The following is a 19,889-nucleotide window of genomic DNA, read 5'->3' on the forward strand; positions in this document are numbered from 1 at the left end:
GAGGATGTCCCTCATGTATGCAAGAAGTGAGGTTTTCCCAGGAAATAGTATTTGTAAAGGATATAGAAAGAAGAGGCCACCATTTTTGCATTTGCAGAATATTAAAACTCATATCTAGATGCTAAAATTACTTCAAGCTAAAATTTACCAGTTACTAAGTTATTAAAATCTTTTTTTCAAAAAAAACTACCATTTTTTTGGAAAGTGTTTATTTACCATTAATCATGTTGACTCTTGTGTTTGACGTTAAACTATTTTAAATAATCAATTTTAAATATGTGTCCAGTTGTGGATGCCTCTTATCTGATGAGTTCATCTCCTCCGCAGTTTCGGTGTCTGAACTGCTCAGCTTCGCAAGTCTGCTCTCAGGATGGCCCTTTGTATCAGGTAAGAGGCACTCACGACTGTACATATGACCATCATGACACCATGGCGGTGAGCACATTCATCCCAAACTCAATTCCTAAGACATTTAACTTTGTAAAACTAATTGTTACTGGAGCTACAAAAAGTTATCTTTTCAACTTATAAACCCAAGATTTCCCATTATTTTAGTTCTCCTGGGTTGTCTATTTAATTTTACTGAACTAAAAAATTGGAAATGTTAAGGCTATCATTTATGAATCAAGAGTTTTTAATAATTACTACTTTCAGTCCTTGAGAAATCTCTGCTCCATATTGGATTTTGAGATGTTACTTTCTTTGTATGAATGTTATTTTTTAGTGAATCATTCAACCACAAGTGAAATATAAAATGCCAAATTAGGTGACGCTAAATAACAGCAACAGCTGATTCTAATTATGAGCTTGCTTATTAGCCCTTCCCTAGTACTTTACTTGGGTTACCTCTTTAAAAATGATAGTGAGCTGATTTAATAATGCATTAAGAAAACTTAAACATGTGTCTGAGGAAAGTTTATCTGATAAATACATTTTTAAAATTTGGGAAACAGAAAAGGGTATAGTAGAGATTATTGTTGGGTACAGACATGATTGAAGATCAACCTTAATCCTGTGAATTAATCATACTATTTCTTTAAAATATCCGTTGTTGGGCCAGGCATGGTGGCTCATGCCTGTAATCCCAGCACTTTGTGAGGCTGGGGATGTAGGATTGCTTGAGGCCAGGGGTTCGAGAACAGTCTGGGCAATATAGCAAGATTAAAAAATATTTTTTAAATAAACTTTAGGCCAGACATGGTGGCTCACCTCTGTAATCTCAGCACTTTGGGAGGCTGAGGCGGGCAGATCTCTTGTGTCCAGGAGTTTGAGACCAGCCTTGACAACATGGTGAAACCCTGTTCCTACAAAAAAAACAAAAATTAGCTGGGTGTGGTGGCACACCCCTATAGTCCCAGCTACTAAGGAGGTTGAGGCAGGAGAGTCACTTGAGCCCAGGAGGTGGAGGTTGCAGTGAACTGAGATTGTGCCACTGCACTCCAGCCTGGGTGACAGAGCAAGACTCTGTCTCAAACAAATAAATAATAAAATAATAAAATCCAACGTTCTTTTATTTCAGTAATTAAAGTAGTCTTCATCTTTATTTCCTTGGAGCCGGGGAGAAAGGATAATTGTAATTATATAACAAACTTAACTGGCATACTTACCTTCAGTGTTACAGTTTTGGAGTTGGGACAAATGAATGTATGTTAAGCATTAAAAGAATCACTTGAAATTGCTAATTGAAAATATTTAATTAGCAGTTATCTAGAATTTTCTTCAGCCTTTTGTCAGTGCTATGACATGGGAATTCTCATGCCTTCATTAAAATGTATGCTTTTTGATACATACTCTTTAAGTCCTAGCTTTTCAGCAATGTAGTAAGTAAATTTAACATCTCTGAAGGCCAAGTCATTGAGGGAGAAAGATCATTCTTCTCTTTATGCAGATAAGGGTCTGGGGTAAATAATTTAACTGAGCTGCTGAGATTTGTGTATATCCGAGGTATATAGATGTTTTAGCTGCTTTAGCTTCATGGCTGATTTGGGGATGCTGAAATGTAACGATAATACTGCCTGTAGCTATAACATGTGCAATACGTGGCTTTCTGCTTTTACTCTTGGTGTTGATGTCTATGTATTTCCTTAGAAATGAAGATGTCCTTAAACCATGATCCAAAGTATTAGGGAAAAACTGGAGTGAGACCAAATTTCTAAATCCATACAAATTTCCTTTTCTTCCTTCAACACCTCATTAATGGCTTATAGTCCTATAAGAAAATTGAACTTGTAGTTAGTAGGATGCACTCTTAACTTCCTGAAAGGATACCTAAATGGTTTTATGGTCAGAATTCTCTCTAATTTTCAAGGAATAAATCATTCCTATGCTGTATCTATTGTTAATCATTAGAAAAGGTGGAAACCATCCAATTTGCCATCCTTAATAGCAAAAACTGACAGAGAACCCACAATTAGAAAACTGGTACCAAATCTTATTTTGAATATAAATAAATGATAAATAATACACTAATATAGTAAGATAATAGTAAACCAAGGCCTAATATCATTTTTATCAGAAATGAAGGAATGATTTAATATTGGGAGAAGGGGATTAAATATATATATATAATATACATATATTTTATACATATATACTCTAGGTTAAAAATCATCAGTAGATACTAAAAAGGTATTTGATAAAATTCAATGTGAAGTCCTGATGTTTTCCTATTGAAAAGTTTTTCAAAACAACAGAAAATTGCAATGATTATACAAAGGAATATTCTTTACGATTACCTAGATTCATCAGTTAACATTTTACCACATTTTTTGCCTCCTCTTCCCCTCTCTTTCTCTTCTCATCTCCTTATTAATTAATCTGTGCGTGTGTGTGTGTGTGTGTGTATACATATAATTTAATCATTTAAAAGTAAATTGCAGGTATCAGGAAAATTGACCACTAAACACTTCAGCATATATTTCTTAAGAACAGAGACCTTCTCATATATATCCAGAATTCCATTTTACACCTAAGAAATTTAAATAGTACATTACATTTTATAGACATGCCAGTTCACCCCCAATTAAATTATAAAGTTAAATGTAATTCCAAACACACTTTTACCAGATCTTTGTTTAAGATGACAAAGTCAGTCATTCTAAAGCTCATAAGGAAATATCAACAGGTGCTTCTGATCAGTCATGTTTTTACAAAGAGTAATGAGAGGGAATGTGTACTACCACATACTAAAGCATATTTTAAAGTTGAAGTAATTAAAATAGGGTCTTGCCTTAAATATAGACACATGAATAAAAAGAATAGCTCAGCAACAGACCCTAGTATGTATGAGTCTCTAAAGAGGGTATTTCAAATTAATGCAGTAAAATGATTAACAGATATCTATTGAGTATTATGCATTGGGCACTCTTCTAGGCCTTTGAGGGTACAGAAGTAAAAATGAACATGAAATTTTATTTCATGGAACTTACACTAATGATGGTAACAGACAAAAAATATAAACAGGTTAAAATTTATAGTGTTAGAAGAAAAAGTAAAATAGATAAATAGAATAGTTTTGATAAGATAGCCAAGAGAAGCCCTCTTTGAGGTGGTGATTGTTGATCAAAAGAAATTGAGAGATGTTGCCATATGAATATCTGAGGTAGAGCACTGAAGGCTGAGGGAACACACTGCAAAGGCCCTAAGAATTGATTGTATCTGGTTGTTTGAGAATAGCAAGGAGGACAGTGGGGCTGGAACATGACAGTGCATAAGGGGCTGATTGATAATAGTGCACTCAGGAATGTAACGTAGGGTGCAGATCTAGTAAGATTTGTTTTCAATTAATTATACTGAGACTGTGGGTGGGGAATTCAATTCCACCTCACATTTTACATCAGTAGAGGTTTATGATGGCTCAAGATGGTAAATATTTTAAATGATACTATAAAAGATCAAGAAGAAAATATAGTTGAAGAACTGATCTCAGAGTGGGGATGGCCTTTCACAGTATACCTAAAAAAATTGAATTGACTATTAATATTAAAAGCACATGGCAAAAATATCATAAAATATATTTGCAATGTATGAGAAAGGTTTAATGTTTTTAATACATAAAGAATTCATACAAATATGTAAGAAAAATCCCAACTTTTCATAAAAATGAGCAAAAGGACATGATCAGGCAAGATACATAAGAAGGAAACACAGTGGGCTAATAAACATACAAAAATGAGTAACTTTCTTAGAAGTCAAGAAATGAAAAAAAATACTATTTTATGCTTATTAGATTGCTAAATTAAGAGGTGGGACAAGATAGTAATCATTATTGATGAGGCAATAGAGGAATGGGCATTCAAATTTAAAAATGTAGAAAAATGAAACTACTTTTTTTTGGTTTTTTTTTTTTTTTTTTTTTTTTGAGATGGCATCTTGCTCTGTTGCCAGGCTGGAATGCAGTGGTGCGATCTTGGCTCACTGCAACCTCCGTCTCCCAGGTTCAAGTGATTCTCCTGCCTCAGCCTCCTGAGTAGCTGGGATTACAGGCACGTGCCACCATGCCCGGCTAGGTTTTTTTGTTTTGTTTTGTTTTTATATTTTTAGTAGAGACAGGGTTTCACCATTTTGGCCAGGATGTTCTTGATCTCTTGACCTCGTGATCCACCCGCCTTGGCCTCCCAAAGTGCTGGAATCAAGAAGGGGCTGAGATGGCCATCCAGAACTACCTTCTTGAAGACCAGTGTAACAGTATTTATCAAAAAGCTCTTTAAAATGTGTATGCTGTTTGAACTAGCAGTTCCACTTTTAGGAATCTATCCTGGGGCAAAAGAAATAGATTGGTGGGTTAAGATTAAGTTATAATAGCAAAGGAGAAAAGGACTAAACTCAAATGTACAGCAAAGGGAAACTTACTAATAACTCACAGTTCATTTCTACAACAGCGTAATATACAGCTGTTAAAAATTATGTAGGACCATATCAAATGGTATGGAAATAGGTTTGTGGAATTGCTAAATGGATAAAAAATTTAAATGATACCAAACAATATGTTTAGCATGATTCCAGTTTTGAAAAAAAAAAAAAAAAAACGAATGTAGATAAAATGAGTAGAGGAATATACACTGAAATTATTTTGGTAGTTACCTTTGGATGGTAGGATTTAAATATTTTTCTTTTTTTTCTTGATACCATTCTGTATTTTCCAAATCTACAATAAAAACAAGTTTTGACAAAAACAATTCATTCTTTAAGGAAAAAAGTATATCAAAGACAGTTTTATCATTTTCTAAAATTATTTGAAATGTATTCTCTGAAAGTATCTGTTCTTTATTTTTATTATGTAATGAGACTTGAGGACTAGAAACTGAAATGTAGGTCTATTTAGTGCAGTCACTTAACACTAAGAGGTAATTATATGCCACATTTCATTATTGTTAGTGTGGTGCCATTTTATTTCAGAAAACAAACCGAAACACAAATAGAGCTTAAAATATACCTTTACAATTTTCAGTGTTGTGACACATTTCAATAAAATTATTAAACTTCATATGTTCTTATAGAACACACACAAATGGCTACTTGGGGGAGAAAAGAAAATTATTTTCAGCCCGAAACTGAGAAAATCCCAAGCATTACCAGTCAAGCCATTTTACTTCTCTCTGTACCTTTATCCCTAGTAGAATTGATGATGGATACTTCTATATATGATGAATGCATTCTAAAATGAGTGGCTTATGTATTTGCAGAGAGTGTGCAGATTCAATAGAATCGGGAATCAAACACAAAACTAGAGCAGTTATTATAGTGAAGGGCAAGCTGTGGGTTAGGTGAGGTAGAATGGAAAGGATGTTGGTCATCTCAGAATCTCTCTGGGCTTCAGAAACATCCAGAGTTTAGTAAAATGGAGATATCTGTGTCTTACTCCTTCCCAGGTATTCTGATTCAGGGGAAACGAAATAAAGTTTAAAATAAAAACAAGTAAAACCAAAACAGATTTAGAAGTTTTAGATCCTGGAAACCCTGAGAGACTGTCTGAGACCTTTACTTCAGCCCTTAGACAGCTGTCGTAGCATCTGCTGTACTTCCGCTGGGAGAGCAAGACCTAGGGCATTTGTATTCCTACCCTCTAGTTCCATCCTGAGCTGAATGGTTACAGATTCCAACATTGAGTCGTCCCAATGTGTAGCATAGCTATAGTAAGCACTGAAATGGTCTTTTTTCAGGATTGTTATGTCTCAGTCTAGCCCTTTTATCTATATGAAAGAATACAAAGTTCTCTATACTGTATTTTTATTCATGTATACTAAGATGGAGAAACATCATTCAGTGGCCATCTCAGCCCCTTCTTGATTCCATAAAATTAGCTCCTCAAATTTCATTTTAAGAGGGAGTATCTGCAGATTTAAGGAAAGGAAAAACCACTGATGTTTTGGTTCTATAAGATATGGTACAAGGTAAAAACAAACACAGAGGTAGCGTGGCATATGCCATATGCCTTTATCCCAAAGAAGCTGTTTTCTCTCTAGTTCTGTATAATAGCCAGATGTATGATACCTTTTCTACATAGTGACATGAAGAACAATATGAACCATTCGGTTATTTTATGTTATAGTCAAATCCAAATGTTTATTAGTATCAACTGTTGAAAGGAGGCAGTGACCTAAATGTTTCATGTAACAATTAGCTACTTTTTCAATATTTTTAAAGGATCATTAAAATAAATTTTAAATTAAAAAAAAATGTGTCAAACTTGTAAGAAATGTGATTTGTGAACACTACTCCAGTTTTACAGGTTCCTAGCAGAGGGGGTCTCTTCATTGATTTGTGATTTAGTAGGCTCTCACCAGCCTAAGCTGTAGTGGAATCCAGGCTGCTGACTTGTCTTGTTCGCCTCATAGGGTTACTAACTGAATGCCTATAAGCAGGGTATGTAACTTTCAGTCCTCCCCAGGTCTTGCCTCTCCTAAGTGTTGTGCTAATACTAGTCATATATACAACCTGCATCATGTCTGTAGACCTTTCAACTTGACCTCTGCTGCATATTATTGAAAACTTGACTGATTACAGAAAAATAATGGCAATCAAAAGTAATAGAGTTTTAATGATAACTCAAATTTTAACTGTTGTAATCTCTAGTACCAGGAAATATTGTAAATTATAAACCCAAATTCTTAAAATCTTTGTATATAAACTGTATTGTTTTTATCCAAGTACAGTCTTATTCATTATCTGTCTTTATTTTGTAGTCATACCCTATGGTATTGCAGTATCGACCAAGAATTGATTTTGGTTAAACGAAGGGGCCCAGACCTCACTGAGATGAATCCTGCACTATTTGTTTACTCGTCAACAGATTGCACAGTTAACGGTGTGTGGACTAGAGGAACACAACCAGATTTTCAGCATGCAAATAAGGCCATTGTCTATCTCTCAATTGTCAGTTGCATTCATGTTGTTTCTATTAGGAGCAAACCAAGTGCCATTCTGCTACTGAACCATCTGCATAAGGTATTTGTGTTGTCTCAAAGTGTGCAAGTCATGGTTAAAATCAGTTAGGTGTGCCGCCATGATTCAACCTTCTGAATATTTTGCTTGCCTGTTCCAAGATTGTTCTAATGTTTAATTACACTAGTAAAATGGCTCAATTTTTGTGGTGTTGCAGTTTTCACATACTTACTATTTTATTCTTGTTTAAGTAGCGTACTGTACAAGAAACTAATAATTATATCTTGAAATTATTTTGTATGGAAATATATTTAGAAAAGTGGTTTTTGAGCCACTGTCTTGTTCTTGGTAAGCTTTTTGTGTGAAAAAGTTCATTGAGTGTGCAAGTCCTTTTGCCAAGAATTCCAGTTATTCTGTAACATTAGAGCACAACATAATTGTAGACATTCTAAGCATCTGTCCATGTAGTCTACCAATTGCACAAGGAAGGCATGTTAGCCCTCCAGACTGAAAATGTATGTGACCTCTTGAACTGAAGTTAGATTCCCAACCATTCAAAATGTTGGCAGCTGATCACATTTACTTTTGATAAAATTAATGTGTAAGTAAGGTTAATCTTCGTTCATAATGCCTTATGACAAGCAGGTGCTGCTTCATGGAAATGTCATTGTATAGCCCATTTCATGGATCATTACATTGTTGCTGTCATTTAATGAGTGCATTATTTCTCTTTTTAAGTTGGCCTTAGGTATATGTCATTGTGGCATGCAGAGGGTTATGATGATTTTAAATATTAGGATGTTTAGAGCACATAACATTAGCTATTTTATGGATTTCAAAAGTCGCAAAACAGTTGTAGATTAAAACTGTTAGTTACCTTTCACATTTCCAAACTATGTGCATAAAATAGAATAAATGCAGTATAGAACTATGCTAACCAAAATTAATAGGTTAAGGGTATTTTATTTTAAGTCCTGTAGTAATTGGGGAAATGAGATTATTATTTTATACATGAGTTCATTAAGATCAGAAATACAAAATGTCTTGTATTTTGCAGTTTTGTTAAGTCTTCCATTCATTTTAGGATTAGTCTGCAAGTCAAAGAAAGTCTTGTTACCTTAAATTATATGAAAACTGTCATTTTAAATCTTTTAAAATTTACAATTTTCAAAAAACTTATTTGGAAATTGCTTTGAAACAAACAAGCTAACCTTTGAAACTTAGGAAAAAATCTTTAAAGTTAGGGAAAATATTTGTTTGAGAAATATGACATGAGCACAACCTGTGTGTTACACACATTTAGTTTTTATACTGCATATGTGGTAAATGTGCCACCTTTTCCAGTAAAATGTATCAGAAATCAATGCCTTCTGAATTTCAAAATGATTCTTAGAAATAAGATATTGTACAACTCTAGCAAACATACAAAATACAGCTAAATCTTAATATGTTTCACTATGTAAAAGGCTGAAACTTCATAATTATCTTTTCCTTGTATCTTTTTTTGAGTCAAAAAGTCTATTAAATTTTTCTATTGTTCTAACTTTGTTGAAAAAGGTTAAGGCAATACTATCTTAACTTTGTTTTGATAGATTGTTTTTGTTCTTGCAATGGCTCACAAGCACTTAAAAGAATTTAAAAGGCAGATTTTCGTTAACTACAAATGGCTGAAAAAACTGAATTTACTATCTAGCTACAGAAATTATTTTTCTGTGCTGTGAAACTCAGTTCCTAGACATCCCTAAGAACTTTTACAAATTATTATAAATTTGTCACACCTAGGTCAGTGATTAAAATAGTGTTTTGCAAATAGAATTTTAATTAACTCAAAACGAATTGAGTGCATTTTTAAAAATCACAAGTGAGACTTTGATGTTTTGGCCCTCCAGCCAAAACTTAATGGCCATAAGTGAATTTTATTTACAAAATCTCTTTAAATTTGGCCAGTTGCCTTGTCATATTCATTTCACTATTTTCCAAGGAAATATATAGGAAACAATTATGAAACAGAATAGTTTTATATAGAATTCTTTTATTTACTGATAATGCATTAACATTTTTATTGAAATGCAATGGAATATGTGCCAAAACATGTGAAAAGCTTACAAAAAGAAAGGCATCAATTGTCGTTTGGAGAAAGGTACACATTTTTTTGATGGTCCTAAGTTATATAGTATTACTACTAGAATCATAGATTTCTTCAACTGACTTATTTTGGTATATTCAACTACAGCTTTCTAAGGATAGGACTACTTTCATGTCTAGTAATACACTGTATTCCCCGTTAATTACCCCTTAAGTCAGGTTGTAGAATTTGCAAGAAACTAGGTGTAGAAAAAAAATGTACAGGCAACTTTTGTGGTTAGCTTTATAAATTTAGGGTGCTCATAAAATGAATTCTTTATATAAATAACCTATAGGAATCATCTGAATCTGTAAAATCAGAGACTAAAACTAAAAGTTTTCTTTAATCTGTTGTTTCTTAAGCAATAAACTGAAAGACCTTTACTTCCATAAAAGATTTTGTTATCTCTTTTATCTGCCTTAGAAATTATAAATATAAAAGGGTCAAGGAACTTAGATATAAAGAATGACTGTGGTTTATAAACATTACTTTAATTGAAGTAATCACATCAGTTAATAGAGAAATCAAAATATGTATGGCCTTTTCTCTAGATTAGCAAAACACCTTTACAAAGTTTGAAAAAATAAACTAAAATGCTCATTGATGAGGTAATACTCAGTCTGGAGTACAGGTAACTTGGGTAATGCCTTTTAACTACTCTTAGAGAAGTATATTATTTCTTTATACATTAAACATCTATCCCATACTAATGTGCCACATTTTATAAATGTAATGATTTTGCTCAACTACATTACACACTCAAATGTAATCTAAATTTAAACTGATTCTTCAAGAAAAAAAAAAAGTGTGTTATATAATATTGTGAACTGTTTAGCTTTACTGAAATATTTAAGAGAAAGTGCCTCATTGCTAAAGTGCATTTCTGTTTTAAATTTACTGCATAAAGTTTGAGTTATCTGTACCTGTCTCTTATGAATGGTTTCATATCTAAATAGGCTCTTGTAAGTTAATTTTTTGGAAGATTTTCATAAGAATATAGATATCACCAAAGACATTTTACAGTAAATTAATAACCATGTTGGAGAGACGGTTTTAACAGTTTGGAGGTTGGAAATTTTTAGATTGCAATTTAATTTTATATAGTTAGGCAATAACCTTGATTAATTGCTAAAATATCACCAAAGAAAGGCTTTAAACTGAATTTTCTTGGTGAGATCAGTCAAATGCAGGCTTTTCTTGCAATAATCAGGACACACTTCCTTTCAAATATGTTTATTGTTTTTCAGCGTCATCTAACAGATCTTAGGAAATCCTCAAAGGTGAGAAAGAAAGAAACGCAACAAATAGCCTTCCTCTGCATGAAAAGTGAGAGAAATACATACTTTGAAAAGAAAGTTGAGATTTTTAATTTGAGAGGCTTTTTATTTCATGGAGGCAGTGTAAACTAAAATTAAGCTTAGATTTAGCTCCTGTATTCTTCATAATATGAGAAATTTTATTAAAGGCAGACTTTGGTAAAAGTGCCAACACCCTTACTTATATAGAAAAGAGTTCCTTCTATGGAATTTATATAAGTAAGGGCTTTCTCTGTATTCAAAATATTTCATAAGAGCCTGTGGTTTTTCCCCCTTAAAAAGCAACTCTAGACCGTGCACAGTGGCTCACGCCTGTAATCCCAGCACTTTGGGAGGCCGCGGCAGGTGGATCACTTGAAGTCAGGAGTTCGAGACCAGCCTGGTCAACATGGTGAAACCTCCTCTCTACTAAAAATACAAAAATTAGCCAGGTGTGGTGGCACACACCTGTAATCCAAGCTACATGGGAGGCTGAGGCAGGAGAATCTCTTGAACCCAGGAGGTGGAGGTTGCAGTGAGCCGAGATTACACCACTGCACTCCAGCCTGGGTGACAGAGCGAGTCTCTATCTCCAAAAAAATGCAACTCTTTGTCTTATCTCTCAGCACTTAGTTTATTATTATTAGAATTTAGCCATACAGACAACTTTGACAAAATGGGTCACAGAACAAGCATGTACATCAAGAGGAAGTTCCATATCCCCCTTGTACCATTTTCCTTGGGAATTCATGCTATGGGCTACCTTAAAGGTAAAACTCATGAAGTCTTTCTGATAGGTCACTAGGTAAATCTCCTTGGATAGGGTAAAAATGGATGCACACTCTATTACATATTCTGGTTTATCATAAGGAATTTTCCAGAAAGCTGAGCTTTATACTAGTAAGATATTGGTTGGTAGTAGGAACTTCAAAAATGAATGAGTTTGCCATAACTTTAATTTTCTGGATTGGAAACATGAAAACTTGAAATGCAATTATCAATATTTTGTAATATATATTCCTACAGTTTGGGTAAAAATAAGGAACATGTCTGCTAGATCTAGTTTATGAAAAAGTGAAAAATATTAAATACACCAGAGACTCAAACCCTTTCAAGGCACACAATAACTGTTTCTGGATTTACTTGACAAACCTAGTTGAGTAGCATTTTGATGGAGAACATCAGACTGAAAGTTAATTCAGATATACTTAAATGTACAATACAATTTTCAATAGTTTTTATTGCAGTGATGTTTTTCCAATAATTTAAGTAATTCTCTTCCTAGTGTAATACAGTTTTCATAAATAATGTTTACTTGCTTTCCTTATATTTTGGAATAGAATTAAAATGCTTGAGCACTTCCTTTCAGAAAGTTATAAAATTAAAAATAATTATTTTAAATGCTCATTCAAATGTGTCTGTATACTTATACTCATTATGCCCCTTTTTCTATAGTTCCAAACTGAGACTGATTTTTCAGATATTTTTAATTTTGATAATTTTAAATCTAGAATCAAGTGAAACAGATATGTTAAATACTGAGTCTAGTTTTCTTCCATCTATGGAGCTTCATGGAATAAGAAACTAATCTAGTGCAAATGAAGATTAAATATTTCTGGGTGATGGAGAGATAGTCAACAAATTTATTTATCCATCCTCTGCACATCAGTCCACTGGAGCAGGAGTTCTACACATTAAAAATGTAATGGGATCAGCCTAGCATTGTTTGGGGTCGGTTTTCTTTTGTTGTATTTTTTAGAATGGGGGTGGGGGCCTAAGTGTCCTTATGAAGCTGTGGTCCGCGACAGGAGCTTGTTGGGGGAGTACCAGGGTTCTGCTGCTTTCCTGCATCTGAGCAACACAACAGAGATCATCAGTTTTAAATAGAGTAGCCCTCACAATCAGAATATCATAGGATATATTGTAAAGTTATGTTGCTAATTTTCCTTTGAAATATAAAATATTTTAAGCTTTTTGTCAAAAGTGGTAACATCTTAATACAAATAAAAACCTTTTTGTGGTTGTAAGATTTAGCTTATAAATCATTCAAATTGAAGTGAAAGAATTACCAGGTCATTGTTAATGACTTAGTCTATTAAGAATATATGTATTTTTGTAAAGGAAAAGCACTTGTAGATATTTAATCAGTACAAGATATGTCTTTTGCAGAAATAAAATGCTGCTTAGAGATTCTCTTTAAATATTTTTTATTTTTGTGCTCAATTGTATTTTCTGTTGATCTATGGAATGTTCTGTACAAAGCTTTATGATTGTACTGTTGGGCTAGATACTTTTTTTTTTTTTAATCTGGACTTAGCCAAGTATATTTCACCATGTTAAAATATAGTATCTTTGTTATTAAAAATTAAATTGCAAAATTTATTGTTGTTTGTCATCTTTAATATTAGTCGCTGTAGCTTGCAGCCTTCATTAAAAATATCTCCTTTAAGTACTAGTCCTGTAGCAAATTTTATTGAAATTTATTGAGTGTTTGAGATCATAAATATTTTCTAAGGATTCTTCAGCTATTTATTTTAAAATGGCACACTGTTCCTCAAATACTACTTAAAGTGTATACACACACACCCTTGAAGAATTTTTTGTTTTGTTAGATTAATCAAATCCAAAAAAAACCTTTTGAAAGTAATTAGGAATCAAAGGCAGGCCCAAGTGACTTGAAAGAAAGACTGTTTCATTCAGCCAGTTAGATAGCTAAGCGTTGTTTATTAATACTTTCCATGTACACTTGCCTCAGGAATTCATTAGGCCAAAGCAAGACATTTATGTCAGGAACACTGCGATGGTTTCTAGCTCGGCCCCATTGTGATTTTGATGCCCGAAGCTTTGTCTTACGTTAGTGAAACCATGGAGGTAGCTAGAAACCCCAGTCCTTCAGTGAGACAGGGAAAGCAGCTTTCCTCTGAGCAGAATTTGGCTTGCTTCTGTATTTGAGCTCCACTCTCTTCAAGGCTGCTGCAGAATGGGAAAGAATGTGGAGGACTGCCCATGGGAAGTGCTGGAACATATAGCACACATTGCTTTCATCACATGTCACTGGCCAGAGCATGGCCTCACCTAACTGCAAGCAAGGCCGGAGGACCTAGTGAAGCCACATCCCAAGGAGAAAGAGGAAAATTTTGTGACCTCCTAATGTCTGCCACGCCCTACATTTGCAAAAAGAGGTCACAGTTGACTTAGGTCTTAGAAGGGTGTTGTCCACACAGACTCAGCACTTATCGTTTCACTAGTTTGGAAAGAGAAAGAAGGGTCTTGCACCCAGGCCAGGCGTGAGAAGCTTGGGAATCACTCTGCTCTTCATGTGGCTGGGGAACGTGCAGGTAGTATTTTGCTGGAAGCCATATACCACCCCACTTGGCATTCCAACCCTTGCCGTGGACTTTGCAGTGCCAGGATTTGCCCCTAGCAATCAAATAGAGAATAATGCCTGGAGAGGACAAATATGCAGCGCTCACTACCAGTAGAAACCAGCAAAGCCCAGCCTTTCTCACACAGCCGTCCTTCTAGGAAGCCCTGCTCCTCCTTACAAAGCCCCACTCATCCCTACAGAGCCTGCTCCCTCTTCAAAACCCAGCTGCTCCTCAGGAAGCACCTCCACTACAAAAGCCTCTCCTCCCTAAAAAGACCTGTTCCTGCAAAGAACTTTTGGTCCTCGTAGGAAGCCCTGCTCCTCCTACAAGCCCTGTTTCTGCATATAGTGCCTTGCTCCTCCTCAAAAGCTCTGCTTATCCTTATCCTGCTCCTCCTACAAACCCTAAGAGTACTCTTAGGGTTTGTAGGAATCCCAGCTCCTCCAAAGAATCTCTAGTCCTCCCAAGGAAACCTTGGAAGTCTTGCTCCTCCTGCAAAGTCCTGCTCCTTCTTACAGCGCCCTGCTCCTCTCTACAGATCCCACTGCTCCTACGAAGCCCTACTCCATCTTACAAAACCTTGTTTCTACAGATACCTCTTCTTCCTCACAAAGGCCTCTTTCTCCTTACAGAGGCCTTTTCCTCCTTCACAGCTTTGCTGTCATACAAAGTCCTGCTCCTTCAGCAAACCCTACTCTTCCTGCGAAGTCCTGCTCCTCCTGCAAAGCCCTGATCTTCCTTAAAAAGCTTTGCTTCCCCTACAAACCCCCACTCTACCTACAAAGCTCTGCTTCTCCTGCAAAGCAATGTTCTTCACACAAAGCATTCCTCCTACTACAAATCACTTCTCCTCTGACAGAGCCCTGCTCATCCTTATGAAGTCCTACTTCTTCAACAATCCCAGCTTATCCTTAGGAAGCCCCGCTCCTCCTAACAATGCCCCGTTTCTCCTACAAAGCACTGCTCCTCCTCACAAAGCACCACTCCTACAAATTCCACGTTATCCTTACAAAGCCCTGCTCCTCGTGCAAACCCTGCTCTTGCTTACAAAACCCTCCTTTTTAAAGAGAGTGTCTCCTTTTTCCAATGTCCTGTTGCTCCTAGAAATCCCTGCTTCTTCAAAGTCCAGCTCCTCTTTACAAAGCCCTGCTCTTCCTTCAAAGCCCCAATCCCCCTACAAACCCTGTTCCTTTACAGAGCCCTGCTTCTCCCTACAGAGCCTTGCCCTTCCTACAGATCCCTGCTCCTCCTTACAAAGTCCTGATGCTGTTACAAGCACTGTTTCTCCTTACAAATATGTGCTCCTCTTCACAAAGACCTGCTCCTACTTACACAGCCCTGCTCCTCCTACAAAGCCCACTCCTCCTTACAGAGACCTATTCCTTCGAGAAGAGCCGTGCTCCTCCTAAATCCCTGTGCCTCCTGCAAAGCCCGCATGCCTCATTACAAAGTGCAACTCCTCTTACAAATCTCAGCACCATAACACCCCTTCTCATTAGAAATTGTGCTCCTCCTACCAAGCCTGCTCCATCTTCCAAAAGCTTGTTCTTCCTACCAAGGCCTGTTTCTCTTTACAAAACCCTGTTCATCCTACATAGACCAATTTATAGTCCATCATCTCAAGCTTATCCAGACTTCTTCCCCCTTCTGTAACACTTAGCTCTCTTACCACAGCCACAGTCATTAATGTTTGTTTGCCCTCCCATTAGAGTGTGAGCTTTGAAAGAATGCTGACTTAGTTACTGTGGTATATCCCCACCTTCACAGACACGCACACTTGCATAGTTACTGGCACCAGTATACAGTGGGGAAAGAAACTGAATTTCAGAAAGACAAGCATTGCTGATATAGATTTCAGCACTTTGCCAGACACTCTCCTGTCCCCCCACTGGCTCCATCTCCGACTTCAGAACTTTAGTAAGTATATGAACGATGGCAAGGTTCCAGGTGGCCATCTCTTCACTTTAAAAATAGACACCCTGACCCTCTTGTGTAAGATCCCAGTATTAAGATTTGTTCCTTTGGGTGGACAGCGTCTCCTCTTATAATAAACGTTTCTAGAGGAAGGCTGTGTAGCATCAGATCATTTGTCCCACCTGCTTTGGTGAGCCTCAAATGAGGTGACAAGCTAAAGTTGGCTTAAGTGATCATTAGTCAGTAGACATGCATGAAACCAATGGCCCCAGTGGAACCCCTGGGCGAGCAGGAATAGCGCCCTAGAAAGGAAGCCAATTCCGTGAAGCGTTATCTGCCAAGGAAAACAGGATCTCAGCAGTCACCTGTTAGATCATGCGCTTTTAGACATACTGTGTACCTCCTCCCCTTGCAAACATGCTTCCCTCTTCACCACTGGCTTATTAAGTACTAGGAAGGCAGGAACTGTCCTCCTTTTCTCGCCATATTCCCAGATTCATATGCCAGACAATACTGGAATGAATGGGTGAAGAAACAATTCCCATCCCTTGGGCTCTGGCATGGAGCTGTGGTCCCCAGGGATCTTGCTCACATCATGGTGTCAGCCAGTCCCCAGCCAGCCTCTCCTCTTCCCTGTCTTTTTCTCTCCCTTCCTTTTCCTCTTCTCTGAAATTATCTTACTGAAGTTCTCAGCACGTGGGACCTACTGGGACCAAAGTTGGGCATTCACGCTAGACCACAAAGGCCTGAAGAGCAGGGGCCCAGGCAAGGGCTGCTGTCCAGTAGCCTGTGGCTTCCTCCCCTTCCCCAGGTCCAGCTCTGTGTTCTTAACTCCAGGCAACTGGCCCACAACTGCATGGCACTGACTTCAGTGGGAGGAGGGAGAGGCTGAGCAGAAGAGATACAGCAGCGCACGCCAGCCGGCTCTCAGGGAAAGTAGAGCCTGTTATTTCTGTCTTCTTTTCTCTCCCCTCCTTTCTGCATTTTTTCATCCTCACTATCATCCCCTACCTCTCTTCTTCTGTTTTCCCTCTTCTTCCCTCTCTACCTTGCACTTTTGTTTTACCTGTTTCCCTCCTCTATTGGTCTCTTCTCCATTCTCAGCCACTTCCAACAATCTCCCTTCCTTTTCCCACATGTTTCTTCCTTGCCTCTCCCTTCTCCTCGTCTGTTTCCAGTTCCTTTCTGTCATTTCATGTACTCCTGTTTATAGCTTCATTTCATTCTCTTTATCCTTTTTCTTTCTCTTCTCCCTCCTCTTCCAGATCCAAGTCTTCTTTTCTTTTGGTCTTCTGCCCCACTCCAGGAGTCAGTCTCCTTTGCAAACCAAATTTCCACTCACTTCACACACACATACAGTGGGAAATGGAAACAGCAGAGAGCATCTTGGAGGAGAACTTGAGCTTGGATCCTTCAGTAGCTGCTGCCAACCTCCAGCCAGTCCTCTCTAATAAGGCCCAAGGGCCAGCAAGATAACAGCCTTTCTCAGAAGGTAAGATCAGTTTGTTAGGACTGACATAATAAAATACCACAGGCTAGGTAGCTTAAACAACAGAAAATTATTTTTGTCAGAGTTCTAAAGGCTGGAAGTCCAAAGTCAAGGTGTTGTCAGGTTTGGTTCTTCCTAAGGCCTCTCCCCTGGGCTTGCAGATGGCTGCTTTCTCCCTGTGTCCTCGCATGGCCTTTCCTGTGTTCACAGGCACCCCAATGTCTCTTCTTCTTTTAAGGCCACAAGTCATATTGCACTGAGGCCCTCCCTTATAACCTCATTCAATCTAAACCACATTTTTAAAGGCCCTATGTCCAAATATAGTCACATTCTAAGGCTCTGGGGGTTACAGCTTCAACATACAAATGTGAGGAGGACACAAATTCAATCCAAAACAGAGCTATGCAGTGGCCTACAGAGCTGGCTGCAAATGCAGGGTCATTCTGTCGTATAACTGGGAAATCTACCTAATCTCACTGAGCTTCAGTTTCCTCATTTATGAAGCAGAAATCATTATAACGTATCCCATAGGTTTGTGGAGGAATGAAATGTGTTACAAAGCAATCAGAGCAATGCCAGAGGACACACTAAAAGACAGCACTGTTGTTTTCAATCTCTATCTGATCATCTGCAGATTGCAACCCTTAGTTATATCAATGTTCTGTATTTGATTTGCTTTAAGACCTAAATTCTGCCAAGTAACCAAAATCCTGCTGGCTTAGAGCTTTTCCATTCACATGATGGTTCATAAAAGTCATTCCCACTGAATGTCCTGATACATAAAGGACCTATTTATAGCACAGGGTCTAGTGCATAGTAGGCACTTTCGAAATGTCCTCCCTTTCTCTCACACTCAGTTACTCATCAGAACAGACTTATAAGGCAGGGATTCTTAACTCAATCTCATTGATGTGAATCTGAATCTAAATAACTAGCAAGCAATCACCAGGGATGTATTTGTGTCTCCACCATGGGTCTGTCTTCTTCCAAGGGTAGCCCTGTCCTGCTGCACTGGCTCTTTAGGTTTGAAAGCTGAGAGATCTAGAGAAGACTGTCCTTAGGCCCTCCTGGCCACCAGAAGAGGAGCAGTGTGGAGGACAGACACTTGGAGACCAGCATGTGTCAAAGACAACATGTACGTCATTCATGTGGTCACACTGTCTTGAGTACCCGGCATTGTGCAAAGCTCTGGGACTTGGTGGTGAGCTGAGCAGGTTCCACTTTTACAAGAGCAGAGTTTGTAGTATTGTATGCTAAACACATACAATAAATACATAATAAAAAGACTGGAGGTGAATGTTCTGAAGAGAATAAGCATGATGAGAAAGAATGAGAGGACCTTTCTAAGAAAATGGCATTGAAGCTGAGACCCGAAAGATAAGCTGGAGCTAGCCAGGTGAAGGGCAGGAGGAAGAGTATTCCTGAGAAAAAGTCATCATTGCGATGACTGCTCAGGCAGCCCAGCGACCTGCAGAAGGCCAGTGTGGCCAGAGCGGGAAGCAGGAGGAGGGCTGGGGGAGGACTCTGCAGAAGGAGGCAGGGCCAGGTCGCGGAGACACTTTCAGGCCATATTTAAAAGCTGGTATTTTATTCTGAGCACAGTAAGAGGATTTTTAAACAGGGAACTGACATCATCTTATTTATATTTTTAAATGATCACGCTGGGAGCTTGGTGGAAAATAGACTGTCAGGGGGTAGGGGTGGGATAGAAATGGAAACATGAAAAGCCTGGTGCAGTAGTCCAGGTGAAAAGAAAACAACGCAAGCGGCCCAGGGCAATGCCAGTGGTGCTCAAGATGAAAATATATGCTGATGGAGAAAAGTGGGGTTCTCTGCACATCTCACCCCTCAGCCTGGTGTACAGGACCTCAGTTAAATGTAACCTGAGTTTTTAGGTCAGTGAAGCTCTAGATGAGAGTGGAGGGGAGGAGAGAAAGGATCCTGAAAAGCCTTTTCCACTAGCCCTACCCAGGGGCTCCCCACAAAACCAGCTGCCCTGCCAAGCACCCCAGCTCAGCCCCTCACCCCTCCAGCGAGGCCCAGCCCCAGCACCTGCCCTGCCATGCCTTCCTCAGTGCCACCTACTCTCCGCCCTCCCTAGAGGTGGCTCTTGCCTGCTCCCCTCAGAGCCCTTTGCACATCCTGCCCTGTCAAAAGCACTGCAGTGGCATAGCCATGAATTCCAGTTTGGCTTCCACCACTGACTTGCTGCAGGATGAGTAAATCCCATAATCTCTCCCAAGTGGCCAATGTGCCACGAATGTAAATGGAACCCAAAAGACGTAATTAAAACATTTGTTTATTTTATCTGTGCC

General features: G+C 37.8%; 1 protein-coding gene across 4 annotated transcripts in view; it reads left to right on the top strand.

The window, feature by feature from the left end:
* The window catches only part of PCGF5 (polycomb group ring finger 5), a 122,186-nt gene extending 109,001 nt beyond the window's left edge, over positions 1-13,185 (top strand). For 2 of the 4 annotated variants that reach the window (XM_033216047.1, XM_033216037.1), the window contains exons 9-10: positions 328-387; positions 7,185-13,185. In XM_033216047.1, the coding sequence (XP_033071938.1) occupies positions 328-387; positions 7,185-7,232 (108 nt within the window). In that variant the 3' untranslated portion in view covers positions 7,233-13,185. The remainder of the gene's footprint in view (positions 1-327; positions 388-7,184) is intronic. The other 2 variants (XM_033216045.1, XM_033216055.1) reach the window with 2 other exon arrangements.
* The last annotated feature ends 6,704 nt before the right edge of the window (positions 13,186-19,889 follow it).

The sequence above is a fragment of the Trachypithecus francoisi genome, unplaced genomic scaffold, assembly GCF_009764315.1.
Source record: "Trachypithecus francoisi isolate TF-2019V2 unplaced genomic scaffold, Tfra_2.0 Contig00586, whole genome shotgun sequence".
NCBI lineage: Eukaryota > Metazoa > Chordata > Mammalia > Primates > Cercopithecidae > Trachypithecus > Trachypithecus francoisi.